At 58.9% G+C, this 13,769-nt stretch overlaps 1 protein-coding gene across 3 annotated transcripts in view; it reads right to left on the reverse strand.

Moving 5' to 3' along the window:
* Window positions 1–691: 691 nt before the first annotated feature.
* STAB1 (stabilin 1) overlaps window positions 692–13,769 on the reverse strand; it is a 54,031-nt gene continuing 40,953 nt past the window's right edge. The window contains exons 47-70 of one of the 3 annotated variants that reach the window (XM_064432447.1): window positions 12,894–12,941; window positions 12,688–12,771; window positions 11,952–12,098; window positions 11,671–11,808; window positions 10,996–11,055; window positions 10,724–10,900; window positions 10,147–10,233; window positions 9,545–9,691; window positions 9,317–9,382; window positions 8,580–8,808; window positions 7,809–7,958; window positions 7,134–7,238; window positions 6,566–6,673; window positions 6,199–6,392; window positions 5,431–5,575; window positions 4,888–5,021; window positions 4,408–4,573; window positions 4,089–4,195; window positions 3,775–3,894; window positions 3,247–3,399; window positions 3,007–3,126; window positions 2,697–2,843; window positions 2,282–2,431; window positions 692–2,197 (exon numbers count right to left, since the gene is read on the reverse strand). In XM_064432447.1, the coding sequence (XP_064288517.1) occupies window positions 2,147–2,197; window positions 2,282–2,431; window positions 2,697–2,843; window positions 3,007–3,126; window positions 3,247–3,399; window positions 3,775–3,894; window positions 4,089–4,195; window positions 4,408–4,573; window positions 4,888–5,021; window positions 5,431–5,575; window positions 6,199–6,392; window positions 6,566–6,673; window positions 7,134–7,238; window positions 7,809–7,958; window positions 8,580–8,808; window positions 9,317–9,382; window positions 9,545–9,691; window positions 10,147–10,233; window positions 10,724–10,900; window positions 10,996–11,055; window positions 11,671–11,808; window positions 11,952–12,098; window positions 12,688–12,771; window positions 12,894–12,941 (3,033 nt within the window). In that variant the 3' untranslated portion in view covers window positions 692–2,146. Of the gene's footprint in view, window positions 2,198–2,281; window positions 2,432–2,696; window positions 2,844–3,006; window positions 3,155–3,246; window positions 3,400–3,774; window positions 3,895–4,088; window positions 4,196–4,407; window positions 4,574–4,887; window positions 5,022–5,430; window positions 5,576–6,198; window positions 6,393–6,545; window positions 6,674–7,133; window positions 7,239–7,808; window positions 7,959–8,579; window positions 8,809–9,316; window positions 9,383–9,544; window positions 9,692–10,146; window positions 10,234–10,723; window positions 10,901–10,995; window positions 11,056–11,670; window positions 11,809–11,951; window positions 12,099–12,687; window positions 12,772–12,893; window positions 12,942–13,769 lie in introns of those variants that run through there. The other 2 variants (XR_010368476.1, XM_064432448.1) reach the window with 2 other exon arrangements.

The following is a 13,769-nucleotide window of genomic DNA, read 5'->3' on the forward strand; positions in this document are numbered from 1 at the left end:
AGATGGCGGAGCCAGTGCTGGTGGTGGGACACTGCCCCTCCCTGCTCTGTGCCCAGACACGTGGCTCAGGCATGGAGCTCCCCATCTCCAGTGCTTGGTGACAACAACCCATGGGAGATGTGACAAGGTGTGTCAGGTCTGTAGCTGCCCCCATAGCCTGGGACTGCAGCATGAGTGACTCTGCAGGTGGACAGGGAGGGTCAGGGCTGCCAGCTGGGCAACCACTCACACCCATCAGTGAGTGCATCGCATGAGAAAGCAGCAGCAGCAGCAGCGTTACCTGTCCAGCAGCCCTCAGCCCATCCCGCTCCCCACCAGACTGGTCTGTGCAGCTGGGGGCTCTGCTACGTCACTGGGCAGGATGTGCAAGCCTTGGGTATGGGAGTAGATCACAGGCTCTCAAAGTTACTGTCTGGGGACATGGCTGCTTTTTGAGAAAGAACAAGGCTGTGCACTGTTGGTATTTTGGGGTTTGGTGCCATGTGACATCAATACTTTGGCAGTTGATGTGGAGTGGTCTGCTGAGAGCTGCAGGGGATGTGTTCAGCCCTTCAAGGAAGGTGCAGGCTGGCAGCAGAGGTGGTGACCTTCATCTGTGTTCACTGAGATGTGGCCTAAGGTGGCTGGAGGGGCACGTGAGGATGTTTGGGGAGGGGGCGAGTGTGAAGTGCCATGGGGAGCGTAGCCAGACAAAAGCCCTGTGGTGCCTCCTCAGCAGGAGGAAGAGCAAAGAGATGCTAATAGTGATGCCAGAGTCTATAGGATGGGACAAGGGTGACAGCCAGGAGGCCCAGGAAGGTGAGAGCTGGTTTAGGATGTGAGGTGCAGAGAGTGGGCTCTGCACCTGGCCCAGGGCCTTGCTGTACAGGCTTCAAATTCTCCCAGGGCCACACAAGGTGCTGGGGAGGGGTAGAGGGCAGGTGAGGTGGAAAGAGGGTATTGGAAGTTTGTGCCACTGCGATGCTGATTGGCCCTAAGAGCCAGGAGCTCATGCCCTCAGAAAGCTGGTGGGTGTGTGGGAAGTGATGCCTATAGGATGAAGGAGCAGCAATACTGATTGCTTTGGTCCTCCTCCTCCCCTCACTGCTGCACCATTTGCAGACAGCAAAAGGGTGACAGTGCCAGCTTGCTCAGGGGCAGTCGGTGTTGAGGGGACAGGGAGGAGAGAGGGGACAGAGAAAGGAGGGCCTGGCAGTGAGCAGGCACAGAGGAGGTGAATGAGTGACTGCAGAGTGGGTAAGGGCTCTGGGTTTGGAGGGAGCTGGGCACCAGGGGCTGAGCATCGGGCCGTGGTGATGGCTGTAGGGGCTGGGCCTGTCAGTGTGGGGGCAGCTGAGGAAGAGGAACCAGGGCCGTGTGGAGGACCCTGTGGCAGGACCTGTGACTCAGGGAAAGGTGCTGCGTGTGTCAGCAACCCTCAGAGAGTCTCACACACACACACACACACTCTTCTCCTACCTGTTCCTCCCCAGTGCTGTGCCAGGCTGGCCTGTCAGTCTGTCACTTGTGTGTCACTGCCTTGTCTTTGTGCCATGTGCCAGCCTGTTGCACACTTTCAAGATGCCTTGTGCTCAACTCAGTGGCTTGGACAATCCGTTAACGTGGCTGCTCTAATCAAACACCTGCAGTAGGTGCATGTGGCACTTGTCTCTGTGCTGTGTGTAGTGTGTAGCCCAATAAACGTCTGCAGCATGTGTAACTAACTGACTAACCCTCTCACTGCGCTCCGCGGGCTCCTCTGCCTGTCCCGGGGCACGACCAACGGCGCCTGGGCCGAAGAGCGAGGCTGGAGCGTTCCGCACGGAGCGGCGGTGCCTTCCAGCGGAACCGAAAGGTGTTTGGGGTGGTGACTGACGGGACTCGTACCTGACCAGGGGGCACAGCAGCGGGGCCCGGGGGATGCCGCACGGGAACACCGAGGGCCGTGCGTCCCTGGGAGCGGCTGAACTGGGCTGTGCATGCTGGAGGCTTGGGCAGACACCACCTCGTACGGGGTCATGACAGGCGTGGGCAGGGCACGAGGGGCTGGGGCTCCCACCTGCTGGGGGCGGCCGGTACCGGCGGGGCGGGGCGGCGAGGCAGGCGCGGCACAGGCGGTGGCGCTGAGCTGTTTATTTCCCCGCGGTGCGGCCGGGGCCGCGCGGGGTCACTGCGGGAAGCCGAGGGGGTCGGTGCCGGTGTCCGCCAGGGGCGGGTCCTGCGGGGCAGAGAGCGCGGCGTCACCGCGGGCCGGGCGGAGGCGGCGGGAGCGGGGCGGGGCGCGGGGCGGGGCGTGGCTCACGTGCAGCGGTTCGTAGTCGGGGGCGTGGCCGCCGTAGAGCGGGTTGGGGATGGCCACGAGCGGCCGCTGCGGGCGGGGCCTGGCGGCGCGCTCCGGCCGGGGCCGCGCCTCGTCCTCCTCCTCCTGCTCCTCGTCCCCGCGGAGATCGGCCTGCAGCGGGAGCGGCGGTGGGGGCGCTGCGGCACCGGCCCGGGGGTGCGGGCACGGGGAAAGCCCCGCCCGCCCCCTGCCCGCTGTCCCTCACGGGCGCCCCCTGGCGGTCCGCCCACTCACGCGCGGGACCCCGCACCGGGACCCGCACTCCGCACCGGGACCCGCACTCCGCACCGGGACCCCGCAGCTGCCCCGGCCGATCCGCCCCACCCCCGGCTCCACCCACGGCCCTCGCCCCCGACCGCTCGCGGCTCGCCCGTACCTGGTAGTACCCGAACTGCCCCAGCTGCCGCCGCCTCCTCACGCAGTAGTAGGCGACGCCGGCTCCGGCAAGCAGCGCCAGCGCGAAGCACAGCGCCGACAGCGTCCCCGTGGCCACGGAGCCCGGCCCCAGCGCCGCGCCGTTCACCTGTGCCGAAACAGCGGCCCCCTCACGGCGCTGCCCCGCTGCTGCTCCGCGGCGGGACCGTGGGCAGCCCTCCCAAAATGAGCCGTGCCACAGAGCAGAGGACAAGGCCATTTCATCCCCAGCCCCAGGCCTGATGCCAGCCCTGGTCAGCCCCCAGACTCACCTGGCCAACGTGAACAGGGGGCGGTGGGATCCTCAGTGGCTCTGCTATCACGTGAATGATGCCATTGAAAGCTATGATGTCCCACTCCACAATCATCGTGTCATTGATCCCCTTGGCGTCCTACAGCACAGGACACAGATGATGTCACCTGCCCAGAAAGGCTCCCCATCATTCCCTGTCTCAAAAGAGATGTGGTGAAAACTTGTGCTGTTTTTTGTCCTCTGCCAAGGCTAAACCTACTGAGTGCTTTGTACTGTTGCTTGCTGGCAGCTCTGATACATGGAGGTCGTATCCTGACTGGGACGGGATGATGGTGCCTGTTGTGAGGTTGAAGCTGAAGAGGATGACATTGCTGGATGACACGTGGAGCTTCAGTTCTTCTCCTGTCAGTGTCTGAATAAGCACCAGTGCACAGGGGTGAGAAATAGATCAGCTGGTCTCTCCCTTTCCCTGCTACTGCGCAGCCCCCCAGCCAAACCCAGGCTCTCCGTGGCCACAGACAGCTCCATTCACAGATAGCATGGCACAGAATGTGCAGGGCAGGGGTGATTTGCACCCTTAGGATTGTCAAAGCTCAGCTGGAGAAGGCTCTGAGCATCCTGACCTAAATGGCTTTACTGAGGGAATGGTTGGACTGGAGACCTCAAATCACTGGTCCTCTCTGACCCTCATTCCTCCCCCTTCCCCAGGCTATTTCACACTGTCATGCCAGCTTTGGTGACACCTGCTCTCTTCTGGGGCTCTGGTAGTTCATTGCTGCTTGCTTACCTCATTGTCTGCAAAGCCAGAATTCAGAGGGGCAAAGAGAGTTTTGGGAGCAGAGACATCAGACAAATACATGAAAAAATCCAGTCCTTCTTCTGTGTCATTGGCAAAATTGAGCAACATCTGGAAGAGATGGGAGATCTACCCCATCAGCACATTGCTGGCAGCACAATGCCACCCCCTTCCCCAGCCCAGGAACACCCCAGCCCTGGAAAGAAACCCCCTCTGCAGACAGACCAAACCCCAACTCCTCCCTGTCCCAGCTTATCCCTCCCTCTGCCTTGCTGCTCCTGCAGCACCAGCAGAGCGTGGCTTACGGAATAGAAGGTGGAGAAGCGGTCCTGGTCTGCGAGCACATCGGGCAGCTTCCCACTGCACCAGAACCCATCTCCCACAAACCCATCACGGCAGCTGCAGGTCACATCTGCAAAGGAACACCAGGCTGTGATTGGACTCACCAGCGCTGGCTGCACCAAGCACCTTTGGATTTCTGGATACCCTCACCACATTCCCTCTGGACATGGGCATGGGGAGAGGGGGTGTGCCCGCCTGCTCTCATGCTCCCCTGCCTGCTGCCCTGACACAGCTCTGGTGCCCAGCAGGACTGTCCCCAGGGAAAGTGCTGGCACCCCTCACCCTTCTCCCGGTAGCAGAACGCGTCCCAGGTCTCGCTCAGGTTGCTTCGGGAGCCGTAGTCCACAATGCCCACACGGCTGGAGCCACAGCTGGGGTTGGGGTAGGCTGTGGGGTATCCAGCTGTGCCATTGTCCAGCCAACCCACCAAGCACAGATGGAATCCCATCTAGAAGAGGAAAATCAATGATTAGATTAAAAATAGCTCTGTGCCAGGTTTTCCACCCCAATGAACATTCCCATTGTGCCTCATCCACCATAGCCCCGACACCCAGAGTGTTGGGCATGGTCACAAGTCCCATCCCAGTGTGCCTGGCAAGACCCACCAGCCCTCCTGTTTCATGGATATAGATGGAGCAAACCGGGCCTGGCTGAGGGGTCGAGAGGTCTCCCACCCACATGTCACCCCTGGGCTGGCCCAGGCCCTGGGAGATGCATGCCCTGTCCCAGCCCCACAGGGGACAGAGCCACCTCTTCCCTGACCTGCTGTGCTGCTGCCAGCTGCTGGAATGTGGCCAGGGAAGCACCTTCTGCAGCACAGGCTGCCTGAGCCTGCTCGTAGGTGAAGTCATACTTTTTTCGGGGTGACTGCAGGTGAAACACACCCATGGTCTTATCTGCAAAATACCAGAGCCCAGGAGCATCAGTACAGGACACACTGAGCCACCTCCCTGGGCAGCCACGTGGGTCCCTGTGTGACCATGGGCAGCACTGCCAAGGAGGGTGGGATGTGGACAAGGCACAGGTGAGGGAGAGGCTTCCTCTGAGCTTCTGGCCTTCCACACGGGAGCCACTGCCACCAGAGGCCACATGGAGCAGACAAGGATGGCTCACCGTCCCCGTATGACATGCAGGGAAAAGGAAAATGTGACAACCATGCCAAGCTACAGAGTTGAGTCCCTGTCCCCTTGGCCATCCCACCCTGCAGCTCTCCTGAGGGGAGCTCCAGGCCAAAGGTGGAGGATGAGGGAATGTGGCCTCTCCATGGAACACCATCCCTGGCCCTGCAGGGTTGAGCACGCTCACCATGGAAGTGCAGGTCAGTGCAGATGGCCTCCCGGTGGCACTGCCCGTTGTCTTCCAGGCACCGGTCTGTGGGGGGCACGACCTCTTCCAGGCACTGGATCCCGTCCCCGACGTAGCCCTGCTTGCACTCGCAGCGCCGCTCGTTCTGCAGCACAAGGGAAGGGTGGCAGTTGTGTGAGTGCAAACACACAGGTGCCAGCTGGGGATCTTGGCATCCCTGTGGAGATGGGCATGAGCCTTCAGAATGCCTCTAAAGCCTGCTGGGGCTGTGACAGAGCTGTTAAAGGCCACATGGCCTGTGCCCACACCCAGGAAATGTCACATCAAATCCTTGGCACGTGCTGTTTGTTTGAGCTGAGCTTTGAGCTATGTGGCTCCTGACTCTTGCACTGCACCATGCCCCCAGTCCCATCCTCTGGCCTGTGGTGATCGGCTGTGGTTCTTCTGCAAAAATGGCCAGCATTGTCCTTGAAGGACCATGCAGGAGCCCCCAAACCAGCCCAGGAATGACACAACTGACACAGCTTTTGCTCTTTAGACAGAGGAGTGGGGGGAAACGATCTCGGCATAACATCCCCAGAGCTGTCACAGCAGCACAGCCCCTGCCTGGGGGTAGGCACCCGCAGGATGTGCACAGCACCTGAGGGCACCAGAGAGGAGGGGCAGGGGACTGCAGCAGGGGGACAGTGCCACATGGCTGTCCCGGGGACCCAGCTGGGCGGCTCTGCCAGGCCCGCGGGTGTCCCCGGTGCTCGGGGCCGCGCTCACCGGGCCGGTGCTGATGCAGAGGGCGTGCTCGCTGCAGTCCCCGTTCCTGCCGTCGGCGCAGCGGTCGATGGGCTCGCAGATGTAGCCGTCGCCTCGGTAGCCGGGGGTGCAGGCGCAGGACACGTTCACGCCCGTTTGCGAGCACTGTGCGTGCCTGGCACAGCCCCCGTTGTCCTGGCTGCACATGTCGATCACTGCGGGAGGGAAGTCCTGGGTTAACTAAACCTTCTCATGAGGTGTCCTGGGGGCAGCCTGGCTGTCGTGCCGGTTGTCACCCAGCACGGCCATCGGCAGCCTGCTGTCCTGCCCGTCATCCCCGCTGCAGCCCGGCCCCGAGCTGCCCGTACCTGAGCAGGTTCTCCCGTACCTGAGCAGGTTCTCCCGTCCCCCTCGTAGTGCAGGTCGCACTCGCAGAGGTTGCCGGCGCGGCAGGCGGCCTGGGCATGGCATGGCGGAGAGCAGGTGGGTGTCACCACTGAAAGCAGAGCACACCCGGCTCACAGGGACCGCAGGGCCGTGACACGGCTGCCACCTCCAGCCTCTGCCCCAGCCCACCCGCCCCACACTCCCACCTCTCTGCCTCCCCCCGTTCTCTTCTGCAGGTGCTTTGCCCAAACACAGAGGTTTGTTACTCCATCGGACACACCTCAGATCTTCACCTCAGCCTCGAGCCCTGCTTGGAGCACCTCTGAGCTCAGGGACGTGCTCATGATCCAGCAGAGCTTTTCTCCTCCATCCCTTCCTCACCACCCAAACTCTTGTGAAATTCAACAGCATGTGGCAGATCTCGGGATGAGCCTCACAACTGAGAGCTCCTTTTTGGAGATCTTTCTGAACAGCTGCTTGAACTACCCAGCTCCTGGGAAAGCAGCCATGTGGCAGCAGGTCCCAGGGAACAGCAGGCGGGTCCCAGGGAACGGCTGAGCCCCCCTCACCCAGTCTGATTTCACAGCGGTCCCCAGTCCAGCCCTCGGCACAGAAGCAGAAGCCATCGCCGTGCAGGCCTGCATTGCACACTCCGTTCTCAGTACAGTTGCACTCTGTGAGGAATGGACAAACACAGCATTAATGCCTTGGTGGAAAGGCCCTGGGCCAGCCACGTGGCAGAAAAGTGGCATTGTGGGCAGGTGTGAAGGTGGGCACAGGTGGACACATCCCTTCCTGCCAGTCCTGGCCCCATCACACACGCCTTTCACAGAGGAAGAGAAGCCCCTGCACCCACCATATCCAATCAGTCCTCTCCCCTGGGCGTTTCTGGAATGTGTTTCTCACTCTGAAACATTCCTTGAGACCCTGAGAGGCCCAGTTTGGGATGGGAGGATGGAGGACTCTCTTTTTCCTCCCTTTGCTTTTGTCTCACGTGGGCACAGGTCCCTGCTGAGCATGTCCCAGGTGATGCTCTTTCTGTACTGGGTTCATCACAACTTCTGCATCCCCCAGCTCACAGTACAGTGAAATATTCTCCCAAACTGTGGCTCTCAGCTGTGCTCGACAAACGAGGAGGGCTCTTTGACCCTGTGGCCTTGTCAGCCGTGGGCTGCAAGGGGCTGAGGCCAGCACCTCCCCTGTCCCGCGGGCCCCGGTGCCGCAGCCCCGCCCAGCCGCGGTACCTCGGCATTCCGGGCCGTATCTGCCGGGCGCGCACAGCTCGCAGCCCGTCCCGATGAACTCCTGGCTGCAGTTGCAGATCCCCGAGCCGCCGATTTTGTCATCGCAGGTCCCACGGTTGTTGCACGGTGTCTCCAGCCCTCCCGGGCACGCTGCAAATGGGGCACCTCAGTGAGGCTCTGGTGACAAAGGGACCCTGTGCTGGAGGGTCCCTTTGCCTCCCGCTGCCCCCTCACCCCAGACCCCACACACCAGGTGCCCCTGAGCTGCTGCTCTCGGGGTGCTCAGACCACGGACAGCTCAGCAGGCTGGGCACTGAGTGCTGGGGACATCCCGTGACAGGAAAACTTAGGAATGGGGGCAAGAGGGACACATTTGGCACAGCTTCCAGCCTGGGAGAAGCCCTGCTGTGCTGTCCTGCCGCACACTAACAGCAGACTCACCCAAGGACATGAAAGCTGCCCATGGCACAAAGGGAGATGCCAGGGAATGGTTGAACATTGACAACACCTAGAGGTGAGTGACATGTCTGACAGCTACCCCCAGTAGCCCTGTGCCCAGGGCTCTTCACAGAGACAAGACATTCTCCAAGGAAAGGGAACTTCTTGTCATAATCTCAGGGTATTGCTCCCTGCACCCTCTACAGGCTGGGGCTCCCCTCCTGGGGTTTTGCCCACCCTTCTCCGCAGAAGCACACTACTGGATGTGCTGAACCAGGAATGCCACCTTCCCGCAGGGGACATGGCCGGGCGGGACAGGGGCGTGGCTCTTACCCCGACAGTCCCGGCCGTAGTGGTTGGCACAGCACTGCGGGACCCAGTGGCTGGACACGCAGCTCCTCCTGCAGCCTCGTCTGAGAGGCCCCCTGGAAGAGAAGTGTCTCCTGAAGGGGTCCCACGGGGAGTGTGGTGGCCACACCGGCCGCAGCAGGGAGTTGTGGTGGAACAGGAAGGTGTTCCTCAGCAGGTGGTTTCCATAGTAGTAGCAGCGCCTGGTTTCCCCCTGTGAGGAAACAGGCAGAACACAGAGATTGCCACATTGGTCATTGGTAAGTCACCTTGACTTTTCTTTTGCACTCATTCAGTTTTAGGCAAGCAACAGAGGCTTCTTAACATGTGCTGGGGATGGAGACAGTGGAGCCCCAGAGGAACCTCAGGGACATGCCAGAAGCCAGAAGTGAGAATGGGATACAGCCTCCCAAAGCTGTTCACCATGGGATCCCTGAGCCACTCCCAGGCTGAGCTTTTTTTGCTATAAAGCACCCAGAGCCATCCCCAGTGCTTTTGGAGGGAGCCCTGTGCCACTGTCACCCACACAGAACTGACCCACTGGACCCCATATTTTTCAGCCCAGCTCCTGCATGACTTGGGGCAAGGCATGGACCATGTGACTGAGCCAAGGGCTTGCCACACTCAGGTGAACCTTCATTTTGCTGTTAAAACATGAGGGGCACATGGGTGCTGTCATCAGCCCCCTAGGGCCTCCCTGGTGACAAAGCTGTGAGCTTTACCCGTTGAACGGAGCCAGCAGGGCAGGGTGGCTCGAAGCCACAGAGTCCACAGCTCTCTGTAGATCCCTGTGGAGGGGAGAAAGAAACCTCACAACAACTCAATACGTGCTGCTGCCTCTCTTGGCTGCTCAGAGCTTTGCCAAGAAAGGGCAGCAAACCCTCCAGACATCCCTGTTCCCAGGCACGGGGCTGCATGGGTGGCCCAGATGCTCATTGACAGGTTCTTACCTGCAGCTCAATCAAGGTGAACTCGTCACACCGAGATCCCAGATCTGGTGGCTCCAACAATCTGTCGATGCCATAAGCAATGCCCCCATTGAACTCCATGTGCCTCTGGATGATGGTGGCGTCACCATTCCCCAGCAGAATCTCCCCCTGACAGGGGAAGAAAGCAACTTGTGATTCTGGCACATCCTACATCCTGGCTGCGCCACCCAAAAGTGGCTTGGGTTTGCCTGCCATGGCTTCTTAATCACTCCAAGAACTCCAAAATCTCTGTGCACGTCCTTGACCATCCTTCCTATGTACTCTTCACAGCCACCTCTCCTAAGGATGGCCTCTGCCCATGCAGCACGTGCTCTCTGAAGGTTGTGGTACCATGCAGCCAGGTCATTGTGACATTCATGTGCACCAGACACCTGTGCACTGCCCTGCCAGCTGGCCATGCCCTGTGCCTCTTTACAGCCCAGCTGTAGCCAGGGAATGGGGTGTCCCAGCCTGCAAGCACCCCAGCTCTGTGTTCACACCATGCCAGAAGCACCAGTTGCCCCGTGGCCATGCCAGGGACACTTGCTCCATGGGAAGCCAAGCCTGGAATCACCAACACTCACCACGTGGGCTTTGCTGCAGCTGAATGAGATGGTGGAGCCGTGCATGGACCGTATGGTTTCAATCTGGGGCACGTTACCAGCAGCAATCTAAGAGGCAAAAATAAGAATGTGAAGGAGAGACTGGCAAAACTCACAGTTCATGTTGAGACATGGTGAGGGCAGGGGTCAGTGGCCAGTCTCAGAGGGGTGTGATGTGGCAGTCCCTGAAGCTGGTGTGGGTGGCACAGCTGGGTTAGTCCCAGATTCCTGCACAGTGAGAGGCCAGTGTGAAAAAGCAGGACCTGGCTTTGCTCAGCTGGACTCCCCTCACTCATACCCCTGTACACAAGAGCCTGTGTGTAGCCTTGCAGCTCCCCAGAAGCTGATGACAGAAGGTTCCAGCTCAGCCACCAGAGGTTCACCATGATGCTGAAGGTGCCTCAAGTGCTCAAACAGCTTTGGGTCTTCTCAAGACAGCGATACACTGTGTGCTCTGTGGCAGCAGAATGTTTGGCAAGGTCACTCTGGCACAGCCCTAGCAGACAGTGGCACCTCGTGTGGCCCTGGCAGCTACAAGGCTGTGTGCTGCCACACTTACCTTGGTGTCCCTGATGATGTGTGCTTTGAGGTAGGAGGCCAGCACGTCGCGGTGCTCCCTGCGGTACAGGAACTTCTGCTGCTTCTCCGGGAGGGCGCTGAAGGCGGCGTTGGTGGGCCAGAGCAGCGTGAAGGGTCTGTGCGCCGGGTTAGCCAGCAGCGGCAGCAGCTCCGCGTCCTGCCCCAGCACAGCGACACAAAGGGGAGCCCGAGCCCACGCTGGCTGTGCCCAGGCACCCAGCACCTCCCCGGGCAGCAGGGACAGCGGCTCACCTGCAGCAGCTTGCTGTAAATGGTGTACCCAAAGGCCTCGGCCACGTCCGTGATGTTCTGCTGCAGAGGGAGGAAAGCGAAAAATGACACCCAGGGTTCCCCATCCAGGACCAGCAATGCGGGGGAGAAACCAGATAGGCAACCACAACAACTTTTTCTCTGTCACCATCATGCTGATGGTTTGGCCTGGAAAGGGCTGGCATTCAGCAGTCACCACTTTTCTGATTCGTCCTGGATAGACACTGCTATGGCAGGAGCTGGGATGAATTCCAGCACTCTGTTTTGCTGCACAGAAAATATGTTAGATTCTGTAAAATGCAGGCTCTATAAGCCCCTAATGCTTGCTTAAGGAGTCACAGAGAGACATTGGCAAACTCATGCTGCAATCTGCTCTGTGCTGGAAAAGGAGTGTAATGGTTGGCACGGGACAAGATCCTCCTGCCTACATCCAGAACTGTTGTTCCCTCATGATGGAAAAGGCTCCTTATGTTCCAAATATCCCACCAATGCTGTCATCTTCACAAGCCAAACCTGTGGCCTCAGACAACCCCTAGGCAGTCAGGGACAGGCAGGAAGAGCAGCCCAGGCAGCCTTGGGCTGAGGCAGCACTGCTGGGAGAGAGATCTGTCCCTGAGCTCACACAGCCCTGACAGCAGGGCACGGCTCCAGCCTTACCTGTGAGAGCTTGGAGGAAACGTTACAGCCCACCAGGTCACTGGGAATGAGGATCTTGTTGATGAAGTGAATGACCCCGTTGACACCCACGATGTCACTCGTGACCACTTTGGCTTCCTCGTTGAGAGTGATGCTATTCTGAGAGAGAGGGGACCTGCTGAGGCCTGCGCCAGCCCCGGCCCCGCGCTGTGGACCCCGGGCAAGTCACCTGCCACACCCACAGTGCCTTCACGCGACAGAAAAAGTGACATCCCGACAAATGGGACAGCAGAGGGAAGTACCTCGTTCACTGTGATCTTTATTTTGTGGCCAGATAAAGATATAAGGGACTCCTGGCCTTCCAGGTCACTGGAGAGCAACTTCTGGCAGCCCACCACGTGGTAGCGAAGCAGGTCGCGGAGGAGGCCTCTGCTCTTCCACTCCTCAAACTAGAGACAGAAAACAGGAGTGAGGGCACACCGGGGCACTTTGCCTTGCACACAGGGCCCCCAGCCCCAGTGGGGGAAACTTGGATTGCCTGAGTTCCCTCTGACTCATCCCTGCAGGGAAGATGGTCCCCCCAAAACACACTGAAGGCACAAAACCATTTGGGAAATTTCAACCAGCTTGACTAGTCAGTGACGGGGTTAGGATATTCCATTACACTGACACCAAAAAGCTGCCATTCTCTTATTCCTGGGAAGGAGTAACGGGTCAGTCACAGATGAATGGGAGCCTTGTTACCAGCCCCATGGGTACCAAAAGCACCACACACCACTGATCTGGCACAGTGCCTCTGAGGCCCACAAGATGTCATCTCCAACAAGAGGAGATATGTCCACCCCTGTCCAGGTTGTGTCCTCAGTGAGATGCCTCCAAACTTCTGCTTTTACACTGATGGAGAACAGGGGGTGCCTTTAACTCTCCATGGCACAGCCCCTTTGCCCTGGTTCACTGGGCAGAAGAGTCCTGGAGGGGACATTGCCACAACTGGAGCTGTCAAACACCAGGCAGAGCTTGGCATGGGAGGGCACTTACCACTGTGGTGTTTCCTATGAAATCTGTCTGTGGGACGAAGACAGTGAAAGGCCCTGCCCCACTGAGTTCTTTGATGCTTTCTGCCTGTGTCAGAAGAGTATTTGTGGGAAGGAAAGCAGAAAACATTGTTCCAGTTAGCAAAACACTTTGCAGAAAGCCCTAGGTTGGATTCACTACACAGAGACAAGGACAAAGCTGTCACCAACCTGTATCATCCTAAAGAACATGGATGCATCTGGAATCCTTCCAAGCTCCTTTAACAAAGGGAATTGAGCTGGTGTTAGCAGGGTCCCTTCCACTGGTTCCTCACCAACCAGCACAGTGACCTGCTCCTTCCATTCTGAGTCATTCTCCCACCCCAAAGAGACACCAGTTCTCCTGGCACACCACAGTGATCTTCCCTCCCTCCCTCACCAGCTCTGCAGGCACAGATGACATGGATGCTGCAGAGAGCTCTGCCAGCACCATTCTTGAGTGCTGCAGGATGGAGTGGCCAGAAGATGAAAGCTGGCTGGTCCTGCAGCACCTGTCTCATGGGCAACTGTCCTGTGCTCATGGGACACCTTGAGTGCTTCACAAAATCTCTGCTTTATTCTCACTGTGCTGCCACTGCCAGTTCTGGGATGCTGCCCAGAGGGCAGACATACCCTAGAAGGCAAACACCCTTTCCTCACCACACTGGCTTTCAGTAAGAGCAGAGACACACACTCCATCTCTTTTCTCATGGCTCTGCTGTGGGCACAAGCTTTTATTTCCCAATGCCTGAAAAGGTCACCAGCTTGCCCAAAGACAGCCATTGCACTGGCAAGAGAACTGGACAGAGACTGCTGCCCTCCAAGCTGGGTCCCAAGTCCTGGCATGGCCACAGGGGACATCTGCCCTCATCCCATGGGGCAGAAGTGAGTTGCCTTGGGAAAAAACAAGACTACTCCCATTTGTTTATGACATGAAGCAAGCAGTCCCTTGGAGGTATGGCCAATGTTGCTGACAGCAGCAAAGTGTTCCTTCCCTTTGGAGCAACGTCACTTTGCCATGGTTCTCTCCCATAGCTGGCACACCAAACACACCTATGATTTATGGGG

The sequence above is a fragment of the Passer domesticus genome, chromosome 9 (assembly GCF_036417665.1).
Source record: "Passer domesticus isolate bPasDom1 chromosome 9, bPasDom1.hap1, whole genome shotgun sequence".
Lineage (NCBI taxonomy): Eukaryota > Metazoa > Chordata > Aves > Passeriformes > Passeridae > Passer > Passer domesticus.